This window comes from Biomphalaria glabrata, chromosome 3 (assembly GCF_947242115.1).
Source record: "Biomphalaria glabrata chromosome 3, xgBioGlab47.1, whole genome shotgun sequence".
NCBI classification, from domain to species: domain Eukaryota; kingdom Metazoa; phylum Mollusca; class Gastropoda; family Planorbidae; genus Biomphalaria; species Biomphalaria glabrata.
In genome coordinates, this window is record NC_074713.1 from 35800772 (window position 1) to 35822572 (window position 21801).

At 41.7% G+C, this 21801-nt stretch overlaps 12 protein-coding genes, 5 non-coding genes and 2 pseudogenes across 17 annotated transcripts; 10 read left to right on the forward strand and 9 right to left on the reverse strand.

Annotated features, from left to right (window-relative positions):
• The first annotated feature begins 54 nt into the window (after positions 1-54).
• On the forward strand, positions 55-564 carry LOC129925324 (histone H2B, gonadal). The gene has a single exon (XM_056025004.1). It carries the CDS (start codon positions 99-101, stop codon positions 465-467), a length of 369 nt encoding a protein of 122 aa, XP_055880979.1. The 5' UTR covers positions 55-98; the 3' UTR covers positions 468-564.
• A 601-nt stretch (positions 565-1165) lies between these two features.
• On the forward strand, positions 1166-1284 carry LOC129925521 (5S ribosomal RNA). Its single transcript, XR_008777286.1, has one exon. It is a non-coding gene; the product is annotated as a 5S ribosomal RNA (ribosomal RNA).
• A 22-nt stretch (positions 1285-1306) lies between these two features.
• LOC129925272 (histone H4) lies at positions 1307-2082 on the reverse strand. The gene has a single exon (XM_056024781.1). It carries the CDS (start codon positions 2037-2039, stop codon positions 1728-1730), a length of 312 nt encoding a protein of 103 aa, XP_055880756.1. The 5' UTR covers positions 2040-2082; the 3' UTR covers positions 1307-1727.
• Positions 2083-2554: 472 nt separating this feature from the next.
• LOC129925269 (histone H3) lies at positions 2555-3668 on the reverse strand. Its single transcript, XM_056024778.1, has one exon. The coding sequence runs from the start codon at positions 3107-3109 to the stop codon at positions 2699-2701; it is 411 nt and encodes a 136-aa protein (XP_055880753.1). The 5' UTR covers positions 3110-3668; the 3' UTR covers positions 2555-2698.
• Positions 3669-4096: 428 nt separating this feature from the next.
• LOC129925274 (histone H2A) lies at positions 4097-4727 on the reverse strand. Its single transcript, XM_056024783.1, has one exon. It carries the CDS (start codon positions 4673-4675, stop codon positions 4289-4291), a length of 387 nt encoding a protein of 128 aa, XP_055880758.1. The 5' UTR covers positions 4676-4727; the 3' UTR covers positions 4097-4288.
• Positions 4728-4879: 152 nt separating this feature from the next.
• Positions 4880-5389, forward strand: LOC129925271 (histone H2B, gonadal). Its single transcript, XM_056024780.1, has one exon. It carries the CDS (start codon positions 4924-4926, stop codon positions 5290-5292), a length of 369 nt encoding a protein of 122 aa, XP_055880755.1. The 5' UTR covers positions 4880-4923; the 3' UTR covers positions 5293-5389.
• A 601-nt stretch (positions 5390-5990) lies between these two features.
• Positions 5991-6109, forward strand: LOC129925522 (5S ribosomal RNA). Its single transcript, XR_008777287.1, has one exon. It is a non-coding gene; the product is annotated as a 5S ribosomal RNA (ribosomal RNA).
• Positions 6110-6131: 22 nt separating this feature from the next.
• LOC129925275 (uncharacterized) lies at positions 6132-11733 on the reverse strand (annotated as a pseudogene).
• On the reverse strand, positions 8922-9552 carry LOC129925273 (histone H2A). The gene has a single exon (XM_056024782.1). It carries the CDS (start codon positions 9498-9500, stop codon positions 9114-9116), a length of 387 nt encoding a protein of 128 aa, XP_055880757.1. The 5' UTR covers positions 9501-9552; the 3' UTR covers positions 8922-9113.
• Positions 9705-10214, forward strand: LOC129925270 (histone H2B, gonadal). The gene has a single exon (XM_056024779.1). It carries the CDS (start codon positions 9749-9751, stop codon positions 10115-10117), a length of 369 nt encoding a protein of 122 aa, XP_055880754.1. The 5' UTR covers positions 9705-9748; the 3' UTR covers positions 10118-10214.
• Positions 10816-10934, forward strand: LOC129925523 (5S ribosomal RNA). The gene has a single exon (XR_008777288.1). It is a non-coding gene; the product is annotated as a 5S ribosomal RNA (ribosomal RNA).
• A 471-nt stretch (positions 11734-12204) lies between the features above and the next one.
• LOC129925277 (histone H3) lies at positions 12205-13318 on the reverse strand. Its single transcript, XM_056024785.1, has one exon. The coding sequence runs from the start codon at positions 12757-12759 to the stop codon at positions 12349-12351; it is 411 nt and encodes a 136-aa protein (XP_055880760.1). The 5' UTR covers positions 12760-13318; the 3' UTR covers positions 12205-12348.
• A 428-nt stretch (positions 13319-13746) lies between these two features.
• LOC129925285 (histone H2A) lies at positions 13747-14377 on the reverse strand. Its single transcript, XM_056024794.1, has one exon. It carries the CDS (start codon positions 14323-14325, stop codon positions 13939-13941), a length of 387 nt encoding a protein of 128 aa, XP_055880769.1. The 5' UTR covers positions 14326-14377; the 3' UTR covers positions 13747-13938.
• Positions 14378-14529: 152 nt separating this feature from the next.
• On the forward strand, positions 14530-15039 carry LOC129925281 (histone H2B, gonadal). Its single transcript, XM_056024789.1, has one exon. The coding sequence runs from the start codon at positions 14574-14576 to the stop codon at positions 14940-14942; it is 369 nt and encodes a 122-aa protein (XP_055880764.1). The 5' UTR covers positions 14530-14573; the 3' UTR covers positions 14943-15039.
• Positions 15040-15640: 601 nt separating this feature from the next.
• LOC129925524 (5S ribosomal RNA) lies at positions 15641-15759 on the forward strand. The gene has a single exon (XR_008777289.1). It is a non-coding gene; the product is annotated as a 5S ribosomal RNA (ribosomal RNA).
• Positions 15760-15781: 22 nt separating this feature from the next.
• LOC129925287 (uncharacterized) lies at positions 15782-21341 on the reverse strand (annotated as a pseudogene).
• On the reverse strand, positions 18699-19201 carry LOC129925286 (histone H2A). The gene has a single exon (XM_056024795.1). The coding sequence runs from the start codon at positions 19147-19149 to the stop codon at positions 18763-18765; it is 387 nt and encodes a 128-aa protein (XP_055880770.1). The 5' UTR covers positions 19150-19201; the 3' UTR covers positions 18699-18762.
• Positions 19354-19864, forward strand: LOC129925282 (histone H2B, gonadal). Its single transcript, XM_056024791.1, has one exon. The coding sequence runs from the start codon at positions 19398-19400 to the stop codon at positions 19764-19766; it is 369 nt and encodes a 122-aa protein (XP_055880766.1). The 5' UTR covers positions 19354-19397; the 3' UTR covers positions 19767-19864.
• Positions 20465-20583, forward strand: LOC129925525 (5S ribosomal RNA). Its single transcript, XR_008777290.1, has one exon. It is a non-coding gene; the product is annotated as a 5S ribosomal RNA (ribosomal RNA).
• Positions 21342-21801: the final 460 nt, after the last annotated feature.

The following is a 21801-nucleotide window of genomic DNA, read 5'->3' on the forward strand; positions in this document are numbered from 1 at the left end:
CTGTCGCGTACTCGCCCGATTTCCACGCCGTTTCGTATATAAGGCGACCGCTTCGTCAGTCCCGCTCAGTTTTGTGTATCACGCACAGATCGAAAACCATGCCACCCAAAGTATCGTCAAAGGGAGCCAAGAAAGCCGGCAAGGCTAAAGCCGTACGCACCGGCGATAAGAAGAAGAAGAGGAGGAGAAAGGAAAGCTACAGCATCTACATTTACAAAGTGTTGAAACAAGTGCACCCTGACACTGGTATCTCCTCAAAGGCCATGTCAATCATGAACTCTTTTGTGAATGACATCTTTGAGCGCATCTCAGCCGAGGCTAGCCGTTTGGCTCACTACAACAAACGCAGCACCATCACATCTAGGGAGATCCAGACTGCCGTCCGTCTCTTACTCCCTGGTGAGCTGGCCAAGCACGCTGTCAGTGAGGGTACCAAGGCAGTCACCAAATACACCACTAGCAAATAAAGCAGCCTCCCACCCACCCTTTTTTTTTCTCCCCACACAACGGCCCTTTTTAGGGCCTCCAATTTCTTCACAATTATGCTTGAGTAATGCACAATCTAAACGAGACTAGTTTGTTGTATTCTTTCTGACTGATTCTGGGAAGAAGAGCAAACGAATTATTGCATCAGTAAAACAAGCGTGCAAAATCCTTCCTTTATTGTAATAAATAGCTGGACGAATTACTTTAGTTAGGCCTTGGTTAGTGATAGGAAAGAAAAATAATACTAGAGTGATGTAAACGTTTATAAATTGTACATACATGACAAAGGATAGAAGAATAACATACATAACATACGCCAGTCATTCCCTCCTCACGTTCACAAAAAAAGCGAGAGCTTTAATCTAGTAGCAATAGCAGACGACCGCGCCGATTACGACTAGAGTTGACCAATCAGAAAGCCAACGCTTAAAATAGACCCACAAAAAAAAAAAAAAAAATGTTCTGAGAGAAAGCGGCGAGGTTGAAGAAAAAAAAAAATATACAGCCAGCGGTTGGGTTGGAAAAGAAAGAGTGTTTACTTTGAATTTTCTGGTAGGCCATCAATATTAACTGATCACTTAACCACCTTGCACAATAACAAAGAAACAAACAAAAAGGTCAACAAAAAAAAATAATAATAGAAAATAACTATATATACATACTACTCCTCCTGAACAGTGTCTACGGCCATACCACGTTGAAAATACCGGTTCTCGTCCGATCACCGAAGTCAAGCAACGTCGGGCGTGGTTAGTACTTAGATGGGTGACCGCTTGGGAACACCACGTGTTGTAGACATTTTTTTTTTTTTTTTTCGATATTTAAAAATTATTTATCATTTACTACATATTATGCCCTTAGACGCGCCGCATTTTCTTTTAATTCTTATTTTTTAAGATTAGTGTTTTTTTGTTTTCTAAAAATCAAGCAGAGAAATTGTATAGCTTTAATAATAATAATAAAGGCTGTGAATAGCATACTTAATTTTGAATTTATACTACTGCTATTGAAGATCTTTTGCAAAATCAACGTTGATGTACAATTAAAAACAAATGGTCTAAACACATGTAAGAAAAGTACAGAGCGAGCTAATAGAAATACATTAAAAATAATTATGTGGCTGTGTCATAAGGTTGGCATTATACATGCATTTGACTCAAGCTTATTCGTGAAAATTTGGGATGGCCCTGATAAGGGCCGGTGTTTTCTTGACAGGTGTGAGATGCAGCGTTCGAGATGGTTTAACCACCAAAGCCGTACAGGGTACGTCCTTGGCGTTTCAATGCGTAGACCACATCCATAGCAGTGACAGTCTTCCTCTTAGCATGCTCAGTGTAGGTGACGGCATCCCTGATGACATTTTCAAGGAAAACCTTCAGGACACCTCTGGTTTCTTCATAGATCAGACCAGAGATACGTTTGACACCACCTCTGCGAGCAAGACGACGGATGGCAGGCTTAGTGATACCCTGGATGTTATCACGCAATACTTTGCGGTGACGCTTGGCGCCTCCTTTGCCTAAGCCCTTTCCACCTTTACCACGTCCAGACATGTTGATGTAGTAGATTTTTACCGAATCGACTGACTGAACGACGCGGGCACACTTCTATTTATACTGACGACGCGCTTGGCTCACTCAACGTGGCGGACGTCGATTGTCATTGGTTACTCCTCGCACCACAGTCCACTAATGGGAACCAATCAGGTTGTAGCTTCAGGGCGCTTACATTCACGAATGAATCACTACCGTACCAAAGAACTACTCTACCTTCCCCCCCCCCCTCCCTCTCATCCAAATAACAACAGAAATAGTTCTCCCACTCTCAACCGAATAGGAAGAGTACTTTCTCAACGATTTATACCCATCAAACGTAGTTTTAAATGTAATGTTATTCATATCTTGTTGCAAAAACACCAACAAGATTAATTTTGTTTTTGTCTCTAATAAAACATTGTAACTTTTAATAACTAGATATATGGGTCTATTAGAAGGAAATGCCAAAGAGGGTCAGCAAACAAATATACAACGCTATGTCTACGTTTTTGTTTTTCTTTTACCACTCATGCAAAATGTATACATATATTAGAGCTCCGGTGGTGTGTGGTGGCAATAAATGACATAACGTCAACTCAAAAGCTAATTTAGGAATATGTGTTGGTCCTAAAAAGGACCGTTGATGGCTGTTTTGGGGCAAAGAGGGAGGAGTTTGCTTAAGCACGCTCACCACGAATACGTCTGGCAAGCTGGATGTCCTTGGGCATGATTGTGACACGCTTGGCGTGGATGGCACACAAGTTGGTATCTTCAAAGAGACCGACAAGGTAAGCCTCGCTGGCCTCTTGGAGAGCCATAACTGCAGAGCTCTGGAAGCGCAGGTCAGTCTTGAAATCTTGAGCGATCTCACGGACCAAACGTTGGAATGGCAGTTTGCGGATCAGAAGCTCAGTGCTCTTCTGGTAACGACGGATTTCTCTCAGGGCGACAGTGCCGGGCCTGTAACGATGGGGCTTCTTAACACCTCCGGTAGCTGGTGCTGATTTCCTTGCAGCCTTGGTGGCCAGCTGTTTACGTGGTGCCTTACCACCAGTGGATTTACGAGCGGTTTGCTTGGTTCTAGCCATTGCGAAGTTTCGAGCGACTTGATTGAGATCAAGAATGTCTCAGCGCTCGACCGAGTCAAGCTTATATAGGACAGCGTCAGCGCAAATTTAGCCCTGTGCACGACGATTGGTCTATCCGTGAACATCGTTTCTTGATTGGACGTTACATTCTGAACGCGGCTCGCTGCGTCTCGAAAACAAACTATATCGCCGCGGTACTAACAGTAAGAGCTTTTTTTTTTTTTTTCCCACCACAAAATTCCTGTATGATCATGAAAAGGAATAAATATTGTCTTTGATAGAGCTAAAGGAACGAAAACAGAGATGTTTAAACGAATCAGTGATGTTATTTACAGGACAAAGAAAAACATTATCACCACGTTCACTTTATTGAGGCCAACTTGTCGTATTCTTTTCTCCATTCATCATTCATTGGTTTATCTAGAGGTTCCTCGTTCTGATTGGTATATTCGTTCTGTACTCGGTTGGCCTAGTTTTAGTTTGCATTGATTGAAGTTTGAGCCAATGTTAATTCTGTGACTTTTTTCCCCCCATTTTAAGTTGTTGATTACCGATATTAATTTATTTATGTGTGTGTGTGTGTGTGTGTTTTTAAATAATCAACTAAACACCAAAAAAAGTGTGATGGGGATTTTTTTCCTTTTTTTTTTTTTGAAAAACCAAAAAAAAAAAAAAAAAACAACTGATGTTTCTTTTCTTGTGCATAAATGTATTATTGGTTTCTCAATGTAATGTCACAGTTTGATACGCAGCATAGAAGTACAAATTCGCTGTTAGTAGCCAAGCCATTTTATCTTAATTAATTAATTTTTATTTATCAACATCTAAGTGACTTGATTAAACGAACTAATTAATTAAGGAATGAAACATCTGCCTTATAGCCTATGTGTAAAATTTCATTCGTACAGATAATAAAATAAAATTGTGTAAGTAAAATAGTAATGTGCAAAAAAAAAAAAAAAAATTGGGAAACATTTATGGCAATGGGTGAGCGCAGAGCAAACTCAGTTGCGACCTGCATATGTAAATAATAATGTCTAACTACACATAAAATAAACAAATGTAACAGCTCGTTTGTTTGTGAACGTCAAAGCTAATTTTGAAATATGTGGAGGTTGTCCTGAAAAGGACAGTGTGGTGTTGGGGGTGACTTGGGTGGGAGTGGTGTTGAATGACGATTTATGCCTTGCCACCTGGTGTCTTTTGAGACTTCTTGGGCAGAAGTACGGCTTGGATGTTGGGCAAGACACCACCCTGAGCGATGGTGACGCCAGACAGAAGTTTGTTCAACTCCTCGTCGTTTCTGATGGCCAGCTGGAGGTGACGGGGAATGATTCTTGTCTTCTTGTTGTCTCTGGCAGCGTTGCCAGCCAACTCGAGAACTTCGGCAGCCAAATACTCGAGCACTGCAGCGAGGTAAACAGGGGCGCCGGCACCAACACGCTCAGCATAGTTTCCCTTTCTCAACAGACGGTGGATACGACCGACTGGAAACTGAAGTCCAGCCCTGGATGAACGAGACTTGGACTTGCCTTTAACTTTGCCTCCTTTACCGCGTCCGGACATTTTCTTATTCTGTATGTAGAGATGAAACAAGCGCACACAGAAATATGCGAGTGAGACAACAGCGCGCCGCTCGACCCTTTTTATACGAAATCGAGCGGACTTTCGGTTAGTGAGAAAGCAGCGCTCCGATTGGTCCAACGCGCTCGTACTCTGTCGCGTACTCGCCCGATTTCCACGCCGTTTCGTATATAAGGCGACCGCTTCGTCAGTCCCGCTCAGTTTTGTGTATCACGCACAGATCGAAAACCATGCCACCCAAAGTATCGTCAAAGGGAGCCAAGAAAGCCGGCAAGGCTAAAGCCGTACGCACCGGCGATAAGAAGAAGAAGAGGAGGAGAAAGGAAAGCTACAGCATCTACATTTACAAAGTGTTGAAACAAGTGCACCCTGACACTGGTATCTCCTCAAAGGCCATGTCAATCATGAACTCTTTTGTGAATGACATCTTTGAGCGCATCTCAGCCGAGGCTAGCCGTTTGGCTCACTACAACAAACGCAGCACCATCACATCTAGGGAGATCCAGACTGCCGTCCGTCTCTTACTCCCTGGTGAGCTGGCCAAGCACGCTGTCAGTGAGGGTACCAAGGCAGTCACCAAATACACCACTAGCAAATAAAGCAGCCTCCCACCCACCCTTTTTTTTTCTCCCCACACAACGGCCCTTTTTAGGGCCTCCAATTTCTTCACAATTATGCTTGAGTAATGCACAATCTAAACGAGACTAGTTTGTTGTATTCTTTCTGACTGATTCTGGGAAGAAGAGCAAACGAATTATTGCATCAGTAAAACAAGCGTGCAAAATCCTTCCTTTATTGTAATAAATAGCTGGACGAATTACTTTAGTTAGGCCTTGGTTAGTGATAGGAAAGAAAAATAATACTAGAGTGATGTAAACGTTTATAAATTGTACATACATGACAAAGGATAGAAGAATAACATACATAACATACGCCAGTCATTCCCTCCTCACGTTCACAAAAAAAGCGAGAGCTTTAATCTAGTAGCAATAGCAGACGACCGCGCCGATTACGACTAGAGTTGACCAATCAGAAAGCCAACGCTTAAAATAGACCCACAAAAAAAAAAAAAAAAATGTTCTGAGAGAAAGCGGCGAGGTTGAAGAAAAAAAAAAATATACAGCCAGCGGTTGGGTTGGAAAAGAAAGAGTGTTTACTTTGAATTTTCTGGTAGGCCATCAATATTAACTGATCACTTAACCACCTTGCACAATAACAAAGAAACAAACAAAAAGGTCAACAAAAAAAAATAATAATAGAAAATAACTATATATACATACTACTCCTCCTGAACGGTGTCTACGGCCATACCACGTTGAAAATACCGGTTCTCGTCCGATCACCGAAGTCAAGCAACGTCGGGCGTGGTTAGTACTTAGATGGGTGACCGCTTGGGAACACCACGTGTTGTAGACATTTTTTTTTTTTTTTTTCGATATTTAAAAATTATTTATCATTTACTACATATTATGCCCTTAGACGCGCCGCATTTTCTTTTAATTCTTATTTTTTAAGATTAGTGTTTTTTTGTTTTCTAAAAATCAAGCAGAGAAATTGTATAGCTTTAATAATAATAATAAAGGCTGTGAATAGCATACTTAATTTTGAATTTATACTACTGCTATTGAAGATCTTTTGCAAAATCAACGTTGATGTACAATTAAAAACAAATGGTCTAAACACATGTAAGAAAAGTACAGAGCGAGCTAATAGAAATACATTAAAAATAATTATGTGGCTGTGTCATAAGGTTGGCATTATACATGCATTTGACTCAAGCTTATTCGTGAAAATTTGGGATGGCCCTGATAAGGGCCGGTGTTTTCTTGACAGGTGTGAGATGCAGCGTTCGAGATGGTTTAACCACCAAAGCCGTACAGGGTACGTCCTTGGCGTTTCAATGCGTAGACCACATCCATAGCAGTGACAGTCTTCCTCTTAGCATGCTCAGTGTAGGTGACGGCATCCCTGATGACATTTTCAAGGAAAACCTTCAGGACACCTCTGGTTTCTTCATAGATCAGACCAGAGATACGTTTGACACCACCTCTGCGAGCAAGACGACGGATGGCAGGCTTAGTGATACCCTGGATGTTATCACGCAATACTTTGCGGTGACGCTTGGCGCCTCCTTTGCCTAAGCCCTTTCCACCTTTACCACGTCCAGACATGTTGATGTAGTAGATTTTTACCGAATCGACTGACTGAACGACGCGGGCACACTTCTATTTATACTGACGACGCGCTTGGCTCACTCAACGTGGCGGACGTCGATTGTCATTGGTTACTCCTCGCACCACAGTCCACTAATGGGAACCAATCAGGTTGTAGCTTCAGGGCGCTTACATTCACGAATGAATCACTACCGTACCAAAGAACTACTCTACCTTCCCCCCCCCCCTCCCTCTCATCCAAATAACAACAGAAATAGTTCTCCCACTCTCAACCGAATAGGAAGAGTACTTTCTCAACGATTTATACCCATCAAACGTAGTTTTAAATGTAATGTTATTCATATCTTGTTGCAAAAACACCAACAAGATTAATTTTGTTTTTGTCTCTAATAAAACATTGTAACTTTTAATAACTAGATATATGGGTCTATTAGAAGGAAATGCCAAAGAGGGTCAGCAAACAAATATACAACGCTATGTCTACGTTTTTGTTTTTCTTTTACCACTCATGCAAAATGTATACATATATTAGAGCTCCGGTGGTGTGTGGTGGCAATAAATGACATAACGTCAACTCAAAAGCTAATTTAGGAATATGTGTTGGTCCTAAAAAGGACCGTTGATGGCTGTTTTGGGGCAAAGAGGGAGGAGTTTGCTTAAGCACGCTCACCACGAATACGTCTGGCAAGCTGGATGTCCTTGGGCATGATTGTGACACGCTTGGCGTGGATGGCACACAAGTTGGTATCTTCAAAGAGACCGACAAGGTAAGCCTCGCTGGCCTCTTGGAGAGCCATAACTGCAGAGCTCTGGAAGCGCAGGTCAGTCTTGAAATCTTGAGCGATCTCACGGACCAAACGTTGGAATGGCAGTTTGCGGATCAGAAGCTCAGTGCTCTTCTGGTAACGACGGATTTCTCTCAGGGCGACAGTGCCGGGCCTGTAACGATGGGGCTTCTTAACACCTCCGGTAGCTGGTGCTGATTTCCTTGCAGCCTTGGTGGCCAGCTGTTTACGTGGTGCCTTACCACCAGTGGATTTACGAGCGGTTTGCTTGGTTCTAGCCATTGCGAAGTTTCGAGCGACTTGATTGAGATCAAGAATGTCTCAGCGCTCGACCGAGTCAAGCTTATATAGGACAGCGTCAGCGCAAATTTAGCCCTGTGCACGACGATTGGTCTATCCGTGAACATCGTTTCTTGATTGGACGTTACATTCTGAACGCGGCTCGCTGCGTCTCGAAAACAAACTATATCGCCGCGGTACTAACAGTAAGAGCTTTTTTTTTTTTTTTCCCACCACAAAATTCCTGTATGATCATGAAAAGGAATAAATATTGTCTTTGATAGAGCTAAAGGAACGAAAACAGAGATGTTTAAACGAATCAGTGATGTTATTTACAGGACAAAGAAAAACATTATCACCACGTTCACTTTATTGAGGCCAACTTGTCGTATTCTTTTCTCCATTCATCATTCATTGGTTTATCTAGAGGTTCCTCGTTCTGATTGGTATATTCGTTCTGTACTCGGTTGGCCTAGTTTTAGTTTGCATTGATTGAAGTTTGAGCCAATGTTAATTCTGTGACTTTTTTCCCCCCATTTTAAGTTGTTGATTACCGATATTAATTTATTTATGTGTGTGTGTGTGTGTGTGTTTTTAAATAATCAACTAAACACCAAAAAAAGTGTGATGGGGATTTTTTTCCTTTTTTTTTTTTTGAAAAACCAAAAAAAAAAAAAAAAAACAACTGATGTTTCTTTTCTTGTGCATAAATGTATTATTGGTTTCTCAATGTAATGTCACAGTTTGATACGCAGCATAGAAGTACAAATTCGCTGTTAGTAGCCAAGCCATTTTATCTTAATTAATTAATTTTTATTTATCAACATCTAAGTGACTTGATTAAACGAACTAATTAATTAAGGAATGAAACATCTGCCTTATAGCCTATGTGTAAAATTTCATTCGTACAGATAATAAAATAAAATTGTGTAAGTAAAATAGTAATGTGCAAAAAAAAAAAAAAAAATTGGGAAACATTTATGGCAATGGGTGAGCGCAGAGCAAACTCAGTTGCGACCTGCATATGTAAATAATAATGTCTAACTACACATAAAATAAACAAATGTAACAGCTCGTTTGTTTGTGAACGTCAAAGCTAATTTTGAAATATGTGGAGGTTGTCCTGAAAAGGACAGTGTGGTGTTGGGGGTGACTTGGGTGGGAGTGGTGTTGAATGACGATTTATGCCTTGCCACCTGGTGTCTTTTGAGACTTCTTGGGCAGAAGTACGGCTTGGATGTTGGGCAAGACACCACCCTGAGCGATGGTGACGCCAGACAGAAGTTTGTTCAACTCCTCGTCGTTTCTGATGGCCAGCTGGAGGTGACGGGGAATGATTCTTGTCTTCTTGTTGTCTCTGGCAGCGTTGCCAGCCAACTCGAGAACTTCGGCAGCCAAATACTCGAGCACTGCAGCGAGGTAAACAGGGGCGCCGGCACCAACACGCTCAGCATAGTTTCCCTTTCTCAACAGACGGTGGATACGACCGACTGGAAACTGAAGTCCAGCCCTGGATGAACGAGACTTGGACTTGCCTTTAACTTTGCCTCCTTTACCGCGTCCGGACATTTTCTTATTCTGTATGTAGAGATGAAACAAGCGCACACAGAAATATGCGAGTGAGACAACAGCGCGCCGCTCGACCCTTTTTATACGAAATCGAGCGGACTTTCGGTTAGTGAGAAAGCAGCGCTCCGATTGGTCCAACGCGCTCGTACTCTGTCGCGTACTCGCCCGATTTCCACGCCGTTTCGTATATAAGGCGACCGCTTCGTCAGTCCCGCTCAGTTTTGTGTATCACGCACAGATCGAAAACCATGCCACCCAAAGTATCGTCAAAGGGAGCCAAGAAAGCCGGCAAGGCTAAAGCCGTACGCACCGGCGATAAGAAGAAGAAGAGGAGGAGAAAGGAAAGCTACAGCATCTACATTTACAAAGTGTTGAAACAAGTGCACCCTGACACTGGTATCTCCTCAAAGGCCATGTCAATCATGAACTCTTTTGTGAATGACATCTTTGAGCGCATCTCAGCCGAGGCTAGCCGTTTGGCTCACTACAACAAACGCAGCACCATCACATCTAGGGAGATCCAGACTGCCGTCCGTCTCTTACTCCCTGGTGAGCTGGCCAAGCACGCTGTCAGTGAGGGTACCAAGGCAGTCACCAAATACACCACTAGCAAATAAAGCAGCCTCCCACCCACCCTTTTTTTTTCTCCCCACACAACGGCCCTTTTTAGGGCCTCCAATTTCTTCACAATTATGCTTGAGTAATGCACAATCTAAACGAGACTAGTTTGTTGTATTCTTTCTGACTGATTCTGGGAAGAAGAGCAAACGAATTATTGCATCAGTAAAACAAGCGTGCAAAATCCTTCCTTTATTGTAATAAATAGCTGGACGAATTACTTTAGTTAGGCCTTGGTTAGTGATAGGAAAGAAAAATAATACTAGAGTGATGTAAACGTTTATAAATTGTACATACATGACAAAGGATAGAAGAATAACATACATAACATACGCCAGTCATTCCCTCCTCACGTTCACAAAAAAAGCGAGAGCTTTAATCTAGTAGCAATAGCAGACGACCGCGCCGATTACGACTAGAGTTGACCAATCAGAAAGCCAACGCTTAAAATAGACCCACAAAAAAAAAAAAAAAAATGTTCTGAGAGAAAGCGGCGAGGTTGAAGAAAAAAAAAAATATACAGCCAGCGGTTGGGTTGGAAAAGAAAGAGTGTTTACTTTGAATTTTCTGGTAGGCCATCAATATTAACTGATCACTTAACCACCTTGCACAATAACAAAGAAACAAACAAAAAGGTCAACAAAAAAAAATAATAATAGAAAATAACTATATATACATACTACTCCTCCTGAACAGTGTCTACGGCCATACCACGTTGAAAATACCGGTTCTCGTCCGATCACCGAAGTCAAGCAACGTCGGGCGTGGTTAGTACTTAGATGGGTGACCGCTTGGGAACACCACGTGTTGTAGACATTTTTTTTTTTTTTTTTCGATATTTAAAAATTATTTATCATTTACTACATATTATGCCCTTAGACGCGCCGCATTTTCTTTTAATTCTTATTTTTTAAGATTAGTGTTTTTTTGTTTTCTAAAAATCAAGCAGAGAAATTGTATAGCTTTAATAATAATAATAAAGGCTGTGAATAGCATACTTAATTTTGAATTTATACTACTGCTATTGAAGATCTTTTGCAAAATCAACGTTGATGTACAATTAAAAACAAATGGTCTAAACACATGTAAGAAAAGTACAGAGCGAGCTAATAGAAATACATTAAAAATAATTATGTGGCTGTGTCATAAGGTTGGCATTATACATGCATTTGACTCAAGCTTATTCGTGAAAATTTGGGATGGCCCTGATAAGGGCCGGTGTTTTCTTGACAGGTGTGAGATGCAGCGTTCGAGATGGTTTAACCACCAAAGCCGTACAGGGTACGTCCTTGGCGTTTCAATGCGTAGACCACATCCATAGCAGTGACAGTCTTCCTCTTAGCATGCTCAGTGTAGGTGACGGCATCCCTGATGACATTTTCAAGGAAAACCTTCAGGACACCTCTGGTTTCTTCATAGATCAGACCAGAGATACGTTTGACACCACCTCTGCGAGCAAGACGACGGATGGCAGGCTTAGTGATACCCTGGATGTTATCACGCAATACTTTGCGGTGACGCTTGGCGCCTCCTTTGCCTAAGCCCTTTCCACCTTTACCACGTCCAGACATGTTGATGTAGTAGATTTTTACCGAATCGACTGACTGAACGACGCGGGCACACTTCTATTTATACTGACGACGCGCTTGGCTCACTCAACGTGGCGGACGTCGATTGTCATTGGTTACTCCTCGCACCACAGTCCACTAATGGGAACCAATCAGGTTGTAGCTTCAGGGCGCTTACATTCACGAATGAATCACTACCGTACCAAAGAACTACTCTACCTTCCCCCCCCCCCTCCCTCTCATCCAAATAACAACAGAAATAGTTCTCCCACTCTCAACCGAATAGGAAGAGTACTTTCTCAACGATTTATACCCATCAAACGTAGTTTTAAATGTAATGTTATTCATATCTTGTTGCAAAAACACCAACAAGATTAATTTTGTTTTTGTCTCTAATAAAACATTGTAACTTTTAATAACTAGATATATGGGTCTATTAGAAGGAAATGCCAAAGAGGGTCAGCAAACAAATATACAACGCTATGTCTACGTTTTTGTTTTTCTTTTACCACTCATGCAAAATGTATACATATATTAGAGCTCCGGTGGTGTGTGGTGGCAATAAATGACATAACGTCAACTCAAAAGCTAATTTAGGAATATGTGTTGGTCCTAAAAAGGACCGTTGATGGCTGTTTTGGGGCAAAGAGGGAGGAGTTTGCTTAAGCACGCTCACCACGAATACGTCTGGCAAGCTGGATGTCCTTGGGCATGATTGTGACACGCTTGGCGTGGATGGCACACAAGTTGGTATCTTCAAAGAGACCGACAAGGTAAGCCTCGCTGGCCTCTTGGAGAGCCATAACTGCAGAGCTCTGGAAGCGCAGGTCAGTCTTGAAATCTTGAGCGATCTCACGGACCAAACGTTGGAATGGCAGTTTGCGGATCAGAAGCTCAGTGCTCTTCTGGTAACGACGGATTTCTCTCAGGGCGACAGTGCCGGGCCTGTAACGATGGGGCTTCTTAACACCTCCGGTAGCTGGTGCTGATTTCCTTGCAGCCTTGGTGGCCAGCTGTTTACGTGGTGCCTTACCACCAGTGGATTTACGAGCGGTTTGCTTGGTTCTAGCCATTGCGAAGTTTCGAGCGACTTGATTGAGATCAAGAATGTCTCAGCGCTCGACCGAGTCAAGCTTATATAGGACAGCGTCAGCGCAAATTTAGCCCTGTGCACGACGATTGGTCTATCCGTGAACATCGTTTCTTGATTGGACGTTACATTCTGAACGCGGCTCGCTGCGTCTCGAAAACAAACTATATCGCCGCGGTACTAACAGTAAGAGCTTTTTTTTTTTTTTTCCCACCACAAAATTCCTGTATGATCATGAAAAGGAATAAATATTGTCTTTGATAGAGCTAAAGGAACGAAAACAGAGATGTTTAAACGAATCAGTGATGTTATTTACAGGACAAAGAAAAACATTATCACCACGTTCACTTTATTGAGGCCAACTTGTCGTATTCTTTTCTCCATTCATCATTCATTGGTTTATCTAGAGGTTCCTCGTTCTGATTGGTATATTCGTTCTGTACTCGGTTGGCCTAGTTTTAGTTTGCATTGATTGAAGTTTGAGCCAATGTTAATTCTGTGACTTTTTTCCCCCCATTTTAAGTTGTTGATTACCGATATTAATTTATTTATGTGTGTGTGTGTGTGTGTGTTTTTAAATAATCAACTAAACACCAAAAAAAGTGTGATGGGGATTTTTTTCCTTTTTTTTTTTTTGAAAAACCAAAAAAAAAAAAAAAAAACAACTGATGTTTCTTTTCTTGTGCATAAATGTATTATTGGTTTCTCAATGTAATGTCACAGTTTGATACGCAGCATAGAAGTACAAATTCGCTGTTAGTAGCCAAGCCATTTTATCTTAATTAATTAATTTTTATTTATCAACATCTAAGTGACTTGATTAAACGAACTAATTAATTAAGGAATGAAACATCTGCCTTATAGCCTATGTGTAAAATTTCATTCGTACAGATAATAAAATAAAATTGTGTAAGTAAAATAGTAATGTGCAAAAAAAAAAAAAAAAATTGGGAAACATTTATGGCAATGGGTGAGCGCAGAGCAAACTCAGTTGCGACCTGCATATGTAAATAATAATGTCTAACTACACATAAAATAAACAAATGTAACAGCTCGTTTGTTTGTGAACGTCAAAGCTAATTTTGAAATATGTGGAGGTTGTCCTGAAAAGGACAGTGTGGTGTTGGGGGTGACTTGGGTGGGAGTGGTGTTGAATGACGATTTATGCCTTGCCACCTGGTGTCTTTTGAGACTTCTTGGGCAGAAGTACGGCTTGGATGTTGGGCAAGACACCACCCTGAGCGATGGTGACGCCAGACAGAAGTTTGTTCAACTCCTCGTCGTTTCTGATGGCCAGCTGGAGGTGACGGGGAATGATTCTTGTCTTCTTGTTGTCTCTGGCAGCGTTGCCAGCCAACTCGAGAACTTCGGCAGCCAAATACTCGAGCACTGCAGCGAGGTAAACAGGGGCGCCGGCACCAACACGCTCAGCATAGTTTCCCTTTCTCAACAGACGGTGGATACGACCGACTGGAAACTGAAGTCCAGCCCTGGATGAACGAGACTTGGACTTGCCTTTAACTTTGCCTCCTTTACCGCGTCCGGACATTTTCTTATTCTGTATGTAGAGATGAAACAAGCGCACACAGAAATATGCGAGTGAGACAACAGCGCGCCGCTCGACCCTTTTTATACGAAATCGAGCGGACTTTCGGTTAGTGAGAAAGCAGCGCTCCGATTGGTCCAACGCGCTCGTACTCTGTCGCGTACTCGCCCGATTTCCACGCCGTTTCGTATATAAGGCGACCGCTTCGTCAGTCCCGCTCAGTTTTGTGTATCACGCACAGATCGAAAACCATGCCACCCAAAGTATCGTCAAAGGGAGCCAAGAAAGCCGGCAAGGCTAAAGCCGTACGCACCGGCGATAAGAAGAAGAAGAGGAGGAGAAAGGAAAGCTACAGCATCTACATTTACAAAGTGTTGAAACAAGTGCACCCTGACACTGGTATCTCCTCAAAGGCCATGTCAATCATGAACTCTTTTGTGAATGACATCTTTGAGCGCATCTCAGCCGAGGCTAGCCGTTTGGCTCACTACAACAAACGCAGCACCATCACATCTAGGGAGATCCAGACTGCCGTCCGTCTCTTACTCCCTGGTGAGCTGGCCAAGCACGCTGTCAGTGAGGGTACCAAGGCAGTCACCAAATACACCACTAGCAAATAAAGCAGCCTCCCACCCACCCTTTTTTTTTCTCCCCACACAACGGCCCTTTTTAGGGCCTCCAATTTCTTCACAATTATGCTTGAGTAATGCACAATCTAAACGAGACTAGTTTGTTGTATTCTTTCTGACTGATTCTGGGAAGAAGAGCAAACGAATTATTGCATCAGTAAAACAAGCGTGCAAAATCCTTCCTTTATTGTAATAAATAGCTGGACGAATTACTTTAGTTAGGCCTTGGTTAGTGATAGGAAAGAAAAATAATACTAGAGTGATGTAAACGTTTATAAATTGTACATACATGACAAAGGATAGAAGAATAACATACATAACATACGCCAGTCATTCCCTCCTCACGTTCACAAAAAAAGCGAGAGCTTTAATCTAGTAGCAATAGCAGACGACCGCGCCGATTACGACTAGAGTTGACCAATCAGAAAGCCAACGCTTAAAATAGACCCACAAAAAAAAAAAAAAAAATGTTCTGAGAGAAAGCGGCGAGGTTGAAGAAAAAAAAAAATATACAGCCAGCGGTTGGGTTGGAAAAGAAAGAGTGTTTACTTTGAATTTTCTGGTAGGCCATCAATATTAACTGATCACTTAACCACCTTGCACAATAACAAAGAAACAAACAAAAAGGTCAACAAAAAAAAATAATAATAGAAAATAACTATATATACATACTACTCCTCCTGAACAGTGTCTACGGCCATACCACGTTGAAAATACCGGTTCTCGTCCGATCACCGAAGTCAAGCAACGTCGGGCGTGGTTAGTACTTAGATGGGTGACCGCTTGGGAACACCACGTGTTGTAGACATTTTTTTTTTTTTTTTTCGATATTTAAAAATTATTTATCATTTACTACATATTATGCCCTTAGACGCGCCGCATTTTCTTTTAATTCTTATTTTTTAAGATTAGTGTTTTTTTGTTTTCTAAAAATCAAGCAGAGAAATTGTATAGCTTTAATAATAATAATAAAGGCTGTGAATAGCATACTTAATTTTGAATTTATACTACTGCTATTGAAGATCTTTTGCAAAATCAACGTTGATGTACAATTAAAAACAAATGGTCTAAACACATGTAAGAAAAGTACAGAGCGAGCTAATAGAAATACATTAAAAATAATTATGTGGCTGTGTCATAAGGTTGGCATTATACATGCATTTGACTCAAGCTTATTCGTGAAAATTTGGGATGGCCCTGATAAGGGCCGGTGTTTTCTTGACAGGTGTGAGATGCAGCGTTCGAGATGGTTTAACCACCAAAGCCGTACAGGGTACGTCCTTGGCGTTTCAATGCGTAGACCACATCCATAGCAGTGACAGTCTTCCTCTTAGCATGCTCAGTGTAGGTGACGGCATCCCTGATGACATTTTCAAGGAAAACCTTCAGGACACCTCTGGTTTCTTCATAGATCAGACCAGAGATACGTTTGACACCACCTCTGCGAGCAAGACGACGGATGGCAGGCTTAGTGATACCCTGGATGTTATCACGCAATACTTTGCGGTGACGCTTGGCGCCTCCTTTGCCTAAGCCCTTTCCACCTTTACCACGTCCAGACATGTTGATGTAGTAGATTTTTACCGAATCGACTGACTGAACGACGCGGGCACACTTCTATTTATACTGACGACGCGCTTGGCTCACTCAACGTGGCGGACGTCGATTGTCATTGGTTACTCCTCGCACCACAGTCCACTAATGGGAACCAATCAGGTTGTAGCTTCAGGGCGCTTACATTCACGAATGAATCACTACCGTACCAAAGAACTACTCTACCTTCCCCCCCCCCCTCCCTCTCATCCAAATAACAACAGAAATAGTTCTCCCACTCTCAACCGAATAGGAAGAGTACTTTCTCAACGATTTATACCCATCAAACGTAGTTTTAAATGTAATGTTATTCATATCTTGTTGCAAAAACACCAACAAGATTAATTTTGTTTTTGTCTCTAATAAAACATTGTAACTTTTAATAACTAGATATATGGGTCTATTAGAAGGAAATGCCAAAGAGGGTCAGCAAACAAATATACAACGCTATGTCTACGTTTTTGTTTTTCTTTTACCACTCATGCAAAATGTATACATATATTAGAGCTCCGGTGGTGTGTGGTGGCAATAAATGACATAACGTCAACTCAAAAGCTAATTTAGGAATATGTGTTGGTCCTAAAAAGGACCGTTGATGGCTGTTTTGGGGCAAAGAGGGAGGAGTTTGCTTAAGCACGCTCACCACGAATACGTCTGGCAAGCTGGATGTCCTTGGGCATGATTGTGACACGCTTGGCGTGGATGGCACACAAGTTGGTATCTTCAAAGAGACCGACAAGGTAAGCCTCGCTGGCCTCTTGGAGAGCCATAACTGCAGAGCTCTGGAAGCGCAGGTCAGTCTTGAAATCTTGAGCGATCTCACGGACCAAACGTTGGAATGGCAGTTTGCGGATCAGAAGCTCAGTGCTCTTCTGGTAACGACGGATTTCTCTCAGGGCGACAGTGCCGGGCCTGTAACGATGGGGCTTCTTAACACCTCCGGTAGCTGGTGCTGATTTCCTTGCAGCCTTGGTGGCCAGCTGTTTACGTGGTGCCTTACCACCAGTGGATTTACGAGCGGTTTGCTTGGTTCTAGCCATTGCGAAGTTTCGAGCGACTTGATTGAGATCAAGAATGTCTCAGCGCTCGACCGAGTCAAGCTTATATAGGACAGCGTCAGCGCAAATTTAGCCCTGTGCACGACGATTGGTCTATCCGTGAACATCGTTTCTTGATTGGACGTTACATTCTGAACGCGGCTCGCTGCGTCTCGAAAACAAACTATATCGCCGCGGTACTAACAGTAAGAGCTTTTTTTTTTTTTTTCCCACCACAAAATTCCTGTATGATCATGAAAAGGAATAAATATTGTCTTTGATAGAGCTAAAGGAACGAAAACAGAGATGTTTAAACGAATCAGTGATGTTATTTACAGGACAAAGAAAAACATTATCACCACGTTCACTTTATTGAGGCCAACTTGTCGTATTCTTTTCTCCATTCATCATTCATTGGTTTATCTAGAGGTTCCTCGTTCTGATTGGTATATTCGTTCTGTACTCGGTTGGCCTAGTTTTAGTTTGCATTGATTGAAGTTTGAGCCAATGTTAATTCTGTGACTTTTTTCCCCCCATTTTAAGTTGTTGATTACCGATATTAATTTATTTATGTGTGTGTGTGTGTGTGTGTTTTTAAATAATCAACTAAACACCAAAAAAAGTGTGATGGGGATTTTTTTCCTTTTTTTTTTTTTGAAAAACCAAAAAAAAAAAAAAAAAAACAACTGATGTTTCTTTTCTTGTGCATAAATGTATTATTGGTTTCTCAATGTAATGTCACAGTTTGATACGCAGCATAGAAGTACAAATTCGCTGTTAGTAGCCAAGCCATTTTATCTTAATTAATTAATTTTTATTTATCAACATCTAAGTGACTTGATTAAACGAACTAATTAATTAAGGAATGAAACATCTGCCTTATAGCCTATGTGTAAAATTTCATTCGTACAGATAATAAAATAAAATTGTGTAAGTAAAATAGTAATGTGCAAAAAAAAAAAAAAATTGGGAAACATTTATGGCAATGGGTGAGCGCAGAGCAAACTCAGTTGCGACCTGCATATGTAAATAATAATGTCTAACTACACATAAAATAAACAAATGTAACAGCTCGTTTGTTTGTGAACGTCAAAGCTAATTTTGAAATATGTGGAGGTTGTCCTGAAAAGGACAGTGTGGTGGTGGGGGTGACTTGGGTGGGAGTGGTGTTGAATGACGATTTATGCCTTGCCACCTGGTGTCTTTTGAGACTTCTTGGGCAGAAGTACGGCTTGGATGTTGGGCAAGACACCACCCTGAGCGATGGTGACGCCAGACAGAAGTTTGTTCAACTCCTCGTCGTTTCTGATGGCCAGCTGGAGGTGACGGGGAATGATTCTTGTCTTCTTGTTGTCTCTGGCAGCGTTGCCAGCCAACTCGAGAACTTCGGCAGCCAAATACTCGAGCACTGCAGCGAGGTAAACAGGGGCGCCGGCACCAACACGCTCAGCATAGTTTCCCTTTCTCAACAGACGGTGGATACGACCGACTGGAAACTGAAGTCCAGCCCTGGATGAACGAGACTTGGACTTGCCTTTAACTTTGCCTCCTTTACCGCGTCCGGACATTTTCTTATTCTGTATGTAGAGATGAAACAAGCGCACACAGAAATATGCGAGTGAGACAACAGCGCGCCGCTCGACCCTTTTTATACGAAATCGAGCGGACTTTCGGTTAGTGAGAAAGCAGCGCTCCGATTGGTCCAACGCGCTCGTACTCTGTCGCGTACTCGCCCGATTTCCACGCCGTTTCGTATATAAGGCGACCGCTTCGTCAGTCCCGCTCAGTTTTGTGTATCACGCACAGATCGAAAACCATGCCACCCAAAGTATCGTCAAAGGGAGCCAAGAAAGCCGGCAAGGCTAAAGCCGTACGCACCGGCGATAAGAAGAAGAAGAGGAGGAGAAAGGAAAGCTACAGCATCTACATTTACAAAGTGTTGAAACAAGTGCACCCTGACACTGGTATCTCCTCAAAGGCCATGTCAATCATGAACTCTTTTGTGAATGACATCTTTGAGCGCATCTCAGCCGAGGCTAGCCGTTTGGCTCACTACAACAAACGCAGCACCATCACATCTAGGGAGATCCAGACTGCCGTCCGTCTCTTACTCCCTGGTGAGCTGGCCAAGCACGCTGTCAGTGAGGGTACCAAGGCAGTCACCAAATACACCACTAGCAAATAAAGCAGCCTCCCACCCACCCTTTTTTTTTCTCCCCACACAACGGCCCTTTTTAGGGCCTCCAATTTCTTCACAATTATGCTTGAGTAATGCACAATCTAAACGAGACTAGTTTGTTGTATTCTTTCTGACTGATTCTGGGAAGAAGAGCAAACGAATTATTGCATCAGTAAAACAAGCGTGCAAAATCCTTCCTTTATTGTAATAAATAGCTGGACGAATTACTTTAGTTAGGCCTTGGTTAGTGATAGGAAAGAAAAATAATACTAGAGTGATGTAAACGTTTATAAATTGTACATACATGACAAAGGATAGAAGAATAACATACATAACATACGCCAGTCATTCCCTCCTCACGTTCACAAAAAAAGCGAGAGCTTTAATCTAGTAGCAATAGCAGACGACCGCGCCGATTACGACTAGAGTTGACCAATCAGAAAGCCAACGCTTAAAATAGACCCACAAAAAAAAAAAAAAAAAATGTTCTGAGAGAAAGCGGCGAGGTTGAAGAAAAAAAAAATATACAGCCAGCGGTTGGGTTGGAAAAGAAAGAGTGTTTACTTTGAATTTTCTGGTAGGCCATCAATATTAACTGATCACTTAACCACCTTGCACAATAACAAAGAAACAAACAAAAAGGTCAACAAAAAAAAATAATAATAGAAAATAACTATATATACATACTACTCCTCCTGAACAGTGTCTACGGCCATACCACGTTGAAAATACCGGTTCTCGTCCGATCACCGAAGTCAAGCAACGTCGGGCGTGGTTAGTACTTAGATGGGTGACCGCTTGGGAACACCACGTGTTGTAGACATTTTTTTTTTTTTTTTTCGATATTTAAAAATTATTTATCATTTACTACATATTATGCCCTTAGACGCGCCGCATTTTCTTTTAATTCTTATTTTTTAAGATTAGTGTTTTTTTGTTTTCTAAAAATCAAGCAGAGAAATTGTATAGCTTTAATAATAACAATAAAGGCTGTGAATAGCATACTTAATTTTGAATTTATACTACTGCTATTGAAGATCTTTTGCAAAATCAACGTTGATGTACAATTAAAAACAAATGGTCTAAACACATGTAAGAAAAGTACAGAGCGAGCTAATAGAAATACATTAAAAATAATTATGTGGCTGTGTCATAAGGTTGGCATTATACATGCATTTGACTCAAGCTTATTCGTGAAAATTTGGGATGGCCCTGATAAGGGCCGGTGTTTTCTTGACAGGTGTGAGATGCAGCGTTCGAGATGGTTTAACCACCAAAGCCGTACAGGGTACGTCCTTGGCGTTTCAATGCGTAGACCACATCCATAGCAGTGACAGTCTTCCTCTTAGCATGCTCAGTGTAGGTGACGGCATCCCTGATGACATTTTCAAGGAAAACCTTCAGGACACCTCTGGTTTCTTCATAGATCAGACCAGAGATACGTTTGACACCACCTCTGCGAGCAAGACGACGGATGGCAGGCTTAGTGATACCCTGGATGTTATCACGCAATACTTTGCGGTGACGCTTGGCGCCTCCTTTGCCTAAGCCCTTTCCACCTTTACCACGTCCAGACATGTTTTTTTTTTTTTTTTTTTTTTTTTTTTTCTTTTTTTTTTTTTTTTTTTTTTTTTCTCTTTTTTTTTTTTTTTTCTTGTTGATGTAGTAGATTTTTACCGAATCGACTGACTGAACGACGCGGGCACACTTCTATTTATACTGACGACGCGCTTGGCTCACTCAACGTGGCGGACGTCGATTGTCATTGGTTACTCCTCGCACCACAGTCCACTAATGGGAACCAATCAGGTTGTAGCTTCAGGGCGCTTACATTCACGAATGAATCACTACCGTACCAAAGAACTACTCTACCTTCCCCCCCCCCCTCCCTCTCATCCAAATAACAACAGAAATAGTTCTCCCACTCTCAACCGAATAGGAAGAGTACTTTCTCAACGATTTATACCCATCAAACGTAGTTTTAAATGTAATGTTATTCATATCTTGTTGCAAAAACACCAACAAGATTAATTTTGTTTTT

Bases quoted from the DNA above. Each gene is read 5' to 3' on its own strand.
- LOC129925282 (XM_056024791.1), top strand. From the start codon at position 19,398: ATGCCACCCAAAGTATCGTCAAAGGGAGCCAAGAAAGCCGGCAAGGCT.
- LOC129925285 (XM_056024794.1), bottom strand. From the start codon at position 14,325: ATGTCCGGACGCGGTAAAGGAGGCAAAGTTAAAGGCAAGTCCAAGTCT.
- LOC129925324 (XM_056025004.1), top strand. From the start codon at position 99: ATGCCACCCAAAGTATCGTCAAAGGGAGCCAAGAAAGCCGGCAAGGCT.
- LOC129925270 (XM_056024779.1), top strand. From the start codon at position 9,749: ATGCCACCCAAAGTATCGTCAAAGGGAGCCAAGAAAGCCGGCAAGGCT.
- LOC129925271 (XM_056024780.1), top strand. From the start codon at position 4,924: ATGCCACCCAAAGTATCGTCAAAGGGAGCCAAGAAAGCCGGCAAGGCT.
- LOC129925281 (XM_056024789.1), top strand. From the start codon at position 14,574: ATGCCACCCAAAGTATCGTCAAAGGGAGCCAAGAAAGCCGGCAAGGCT.
- LOC129925286 (XM_056024795.1), bottom strand. From the start codon at position 19,149: ATGTCCGGACGCGGTAAAGGAGGCAAAGTTAAAGGCAAGTCCAAGTCT.
- LOC129925273 (XM_056024782.1), bottom strand. From the start codon at position 9,500: ATGTCCGGACGCGGTAAAGGAGGCAAAGTTAAAGGCAAGTCCAAGTCT.
- LOC129925269 (XM_056024778.1), bottom strand. From the start codon at position 3,109: ATGGCTAGAACCAAGCAAACCGCTCGTAAATCCACTGGTGGTAAGGCA.
- LOC129925274 (XM_056024783.1), bottom strand. From the start codon at position 4,675: ATGTCCGGACGCGGTAAAGGAGGCAAAGTTAAAGGCAAGTCCAAGTCT.
- LOC129925272 (XM_056024781.1), bottom strand. From the start codon at position 2,039: ATGTCTGGACGTGGTAAAGGTGGAAAGGGCTTAGGCAAAGGAGGCGCC.
- LOC129925277 (XM_056024785.1), bottom strand. From the start codon at position 12,759: ATGGCTAGAACCAAGCAAACCGCTCGTAAATCCACTGGTGGTAAGGCA.